Source organism: Eulemur rufifrons, chromosome 30 (genome assembly GCF_041146395.1).
Source record: "Eulemur rufifrons isolate Redbay chromosome 30, OSU_ERuf_1, whole genome shotgun sequence".
NCBI lineage: Eukaryota > Metazoa > Chordata > Mammalia > Primates > Lemuridae > Eulemur > Eulemur rufifrons.
This window is the reverse complement of record NC_091012.1, coordinates 124,956,479-124,960,662: the sequence shown is the minus strand read 5'-3', so window position 1 is coordinate 124,960,662 and position 4,184 is coordinate 124,956,479. Positions and strand designations below refer to the sequence as shown.

The window sequence follows — 4,184 nt, the reverse complement described above, 5'->3', positions numbered from 1 at the left end:
TTCCGCGAGGCGCCTCTAGAGGGCGTCGCTAGAGGACGCCACCGCGCGCCTCACGGTCCCCGCTCGTGCCCTCCGGGTTCATTCGCTTGCCCGGATGAGAGAACGGTGCCTGGAGGAGGGGGCGGCGCGCCGCGTGGCCGCGGCCTCATTGGACGAGGGGCCGCCGCCTCACGGCTGGGGCGGGGCTTCTTCGCGCTAAAAAGTCAGGCCGGGCCGCTGCAGGAGTGCGCAGTTCTTAATTGCGGCTCCTGAAACTTTTCCGTCACTCGCCGAGGTTCGCCGGGTCATGGTGCCGGCCTGACTCAGAAGAGGACGCTCCCGGGAAACGAATGAGGAACCACCTCCTCCTGCTGTTCAAGTACAGGGGCCTGGTCCGCAAAGGGAAGAAAAGCAAAAGACGAAAATGGCTAAATTCGTGATCCGCCCGGCCACCGCCGCCGATTGCAGTGACATACTGCGGCTGATCAAGGTAGTGGAAGGCCTGAGCTCCTCCGGGGGCGGGGGGTGGGGGGATGGCTCCGTTTCCCGGGGTCTTCGGGTCTGGGCTGGTGCGAAAGCATAGCCAGTTCCCCTTTCTCCGCCCGCTTCCCCTAACTCTAGCCCCAGCTGCTCCGCGTTGGGCTGGACTCTGGCGCCGCCCCGCCCCATTCCCACTCTCTGAGCTGTCCCGGCTAGGGCCTTACTTTGTTTTCTGCTTCTTTCTTTCTCTCTCTCACGTGCATCTCCCCAGGAACTGGCTAAATATGAATACATGGAAGAACAAGTAATATTAACTGAAAAAGGTAACGCTACAGTGGTGGGGTGGGGGACAAGTGGTCGGTGCCTGCCATCCTCAGCAAGGCCAACACTGTCACTGCTGCCCCTTCTTGCAGATCTGCTAGAGGATGGTTTTGGAGAGCACCCCTTCTACCACTGCCTGGTTGCAGAAGTGCCCAAAGAGCACTGGACTCCGGAAGGTAACCCTTCTCCCCTTCCAGAAGCCAGAGAGACCGAGTGTTGTGTAAAACGTGGTGTCTGCTCTGTAGCACCACTGACTACACAGGGTACTGAGAAGTTGGACAGAAATAATAGCCAGCAAGTGTTCAAAATAATGAGGGAAAAAATAGATATGCTGCACTTAATAGGACAGGTTAAAAGAGCTGTTTAAGTAAGTATCAGAGTGCTGTGGAGATGCGGAAGAGTTAGAGCTGTTTAAGTAAGTACCAGAATGCTGTGGAGACCCTGGAAAGTTAGGTATGATGTCATTTGTTGTAATTCAGTTTCATAAAATGGTTCTTGTTTGACCCTAACGTAACCGTTTTTGTAATTGTGTTAAATCACATTTTTTTCTTTAATTTGTCCCAATCTTCAGGTTACAGTCTCTAGCTTCGCCATGTACATGGCCCTTCCGTGTACATGGATGGGCGGGGAGGTAACTAAAAGATCCTTTACACAATAAAGTAGATGATCATGATAAATGAGGTAAGGTCCTATTATCACACACTTAAAACACGGTAGATCAGAAACTTCACTATACTCGCTTCCTGTCTGTTTGCAAAGGAGTAGAAAATGGCTAGAAAGTTTAATTTGAAACCTTTGCCTTCATTTGGAATTGTAGAGGGAGACAGATGCTTTTTTTTTCTTTTGCCTTTTTTTTTTTTTTTTTTGCTGGTCCCTGTTGACTGGTCAGAAGACAGAGCTAAAAGGGGAAGTAGTTTTGGTGGGTGCTTTAAGATTTTTTTTTTTTTTGACATCTGTTCCCCAAGCTAGAAGAAATGAGCAGAAAACATTTTAAGGGATGAGGTACTTTTTAGAGGTATGTGGATGTTACATAATCCCTGTTTCTGGGTAATGCTGCTGCTTCTGGCTTAAAAACTGGGGAGAGCAAATTAAAAATAAAAATGTGTAAATTGGAAGGCAAGTTCTGAAATTAAACCTTGTACTTTGGCCTGTTGTTCTGACATTAAGGAAGCAAGAGTTTGTAAACTACAAATATTTACTATTCTGAACTGCCGTGTAAACTTGACTTAATTCCCAAGTCAACATACCGGTATATCAATAGGATGTGAATAATGTGTGTGTTTAGTTTAAGATCATAGCAGTTTTGCTCTGGCAAGTAATGAAAACATTCTCACTTCTGAATGTGAGATCCAGCTGACTGCAGAGTGGCCAGTCCACAGTTGTAGCTTAACTTCAGCTAGCTCGAATGTGTGCTTTTTGCAAATACCTGTTCTGAGAATGGCGAGATGGTCCAACAGTGGCCTGGACTGCACTCACATAAAAGTCAGGAGACAGTCCAGTTCAGTGGCTACTTATTTCTATAATACATGCATGAATATTTTTTAAAACCTATGATAGGCTTCTGATTCTGCAGCTACAACTTTCATGGATTTTGTTTCTTTGCATCTCATGATCCTCTTCTTACAGGACACAGCATTGTTGGTTTTGCCATGTACTATTTTACCTATGACCCATGGATTGGCAAGTTGTTGTATCTTGAGGACTTCTTCGTGATGAGTGATTATAGAGGTATGGTTGTGTTGTCGGGGGAGGGTCTGAAGAGAAATCAGGGCTCTAAGTCCTTACAATGACTTTTTAAATTGTATTTCTCTTTCTTTTAGGCTTTGGCATAGGATCAGAAATTCTGAAGAATCTAAGCCAGGTATGTCTTAGTTTTTGGTTTTCGAATTTGTGAGGGTTACTGGATTATTTTAATGATTGAATCGAAATTGGGTCTTGGAAAGTGGGTGAAACATCACTGAGTTTGTGTTTTACTCTCCTTTATAATAGGTTGCGATGAAGTGTCGCTGCAGCAGCATGCACTTCCTGGTAGCAGAATGGAATGAACCATCTATCAACTTCTACAAAAGAAGAGGTGCTTCTGATCTGTCCAGCGAGGAAGGATGGAGACTCTTCAAGATCGACAAGGAGTACTTGTTAAAAATGGCAGCAGAGGAGTGAGGATTGGGGGTGTAGATGATAACAACATCCATTCTATTTTAGAATAAATTCTCAACTTATCTTGCTTTCTATCCTATTTGTAGTGAAATATAGAACAAGCACCCATTCCAAAGCTTTATTACCAGTGGCGTTGTTGCATGTTTGAAATTTGGTCTTTTTAAAATGGCAATCTTGTATACAGTTTGGAGTCAGATTTCTCCTTGAATATCTTGATAAACAACAGGTGGTGTGATCTTAATATGTATGAAAAACTTCATTCTTGTGAGTCATTTAAATGTGTACAATGTACACACTGGTACTTAGAGTTTCTGTTTTGATTCTTTTTTAATAAACTACTCTTTGATTTAACTGTTTGGTGTAAGCATTTTTACTAATCATTTCTTAGACATTTTGCTTGCTGTTGAATGCAAAATCAAAATGGCCAGCAAACATCATTGGATAACTACAATTGCTTAAAACTGTTAAACACTTTTTAACCCAATTTAAAAATTTTATAGTCATATGCTATAGCTAGTATTTTCAAATCTGGAAGGAAGCCAGTTGACTTCCAAGGTTTCATATGTAGTAACATATAAAACATAACTTTACATTGATGACACTGTACATTTCATCTGACAATTTTTAAGAACTGAAAAACCAGGTTAGAAACAGGCCCACAATGAATAAGCCCAGTGTTACACAAGTCAAATGAGGAGGTGGAGTTATAAAACATGGGAAACCAAGAAAAAAACATCTTGTCCCCAAAAACCTTATCCCACACAAGATACTTTTTGAAGGTAAAGTGAATCACTTTTAATCAGGAGCAAAAAATCACAAATTTTTACAGGAAATTTGCAAACAAAATACAAATCAGCATCCCACTTAGGGAGTGAATTTGTGGTACTGTTAATAAAACTGGCTTTCACAGTAGAGAAACCATAGAAGCCCTTAAAACTGCCAGGGGAGAAGTAAACAAATGCTTCCTCAAGGACTGAAAATGAAACAGAAGAGGCAAGAGAAAGATTGCCCCTTAGTTATGTGAACTACTTTCACCACTTACATTGACCCAAATTCCTAAACCAACTAATTTCCACAATAATGAAAATGGTGGTTGATAAGCACTGTAGACTAATGTCCGAGATAATGTTTTCCAAAAGAAGTCAGATAACCTGAAAAACAATATTCTGTATCTCTTTCTGTGTTCTCCAGGAAATAAATACTGAGCTCCGCAGAAGGGGATTTTGCCCTACATTCCTTTGTATCAG

At 42.7% G+C, this 4,184-nt stretch overlaps 2 protein-coding genes across 2 annotated transcripts; both read left to right on the top strand.

The window, feature by feature from the left end:
• Positions 1 to 329: 329 nt before the first annotated feature.
• On the top strand, positions 330 to 419 carry LOC138377815 (uncharacterized). The gene has a single exon (XM_069462829.1). It carries the CDS (start codon positions 330 to 332, stop codon positions 417 to 419), a length of 90 nt encoding a protein of 29 aa, XP_069318930.1.
• Positions 404 to 3,288, top strand: SAT1 (spermidine/spermine N1-acetyltransferase 1). Its single transcript, XM_069462828.1, has 6 exons — positions 404 to 469; positions 731 to 782; positions 873 to 956; positions 2,407 to 2,508; positions 2,601 to 2,641; positions 2,770 to 3,288. The coding sequence occupies exons 1-6, from the start codon at positions 404 to 406 to the stop codon at positions 2,938 to 2,940; spliced, it is 516 nt and encodes a 171-aa protein (XP_069318929.1). The 3' UTR covers positions 2,941 to 3,288.
• The last annotated feature ends 896 nt before the right edge of the window (positions 3,289 to 4,184 follow it).

Bases quoted from the DNA above. Each gene is read 5' to 3' on its own strand.
- SAT1 (XM_069462828.1), top strand. From the start codon at position 404: ATGGCTAAATTCGTGATCCGCCCGGCCACCGCCGCCGATTGCAGTGAC. The intron at 470-730 runs GTAGTGGAAGGC...GCATCTCCCCAG, and splicing joins ACATACTGCGGCTGATCAAG to GAACTGGCTAAATATGAATA. The intron at 783-872 runs GTAACGCTACAG...CCCTTCTTGCAG, and splicing joins AGTAATATTAACTGAAAAAG to ATCTGCTAGAGGATGGTTTT.
- LOC138377815 (XM_069462829.1), top strand. From the start codon at position 330: ATGAGGAACCACCTCCTCCTGCTGTTCAAGTACAGGGGCCTGGTCCGC.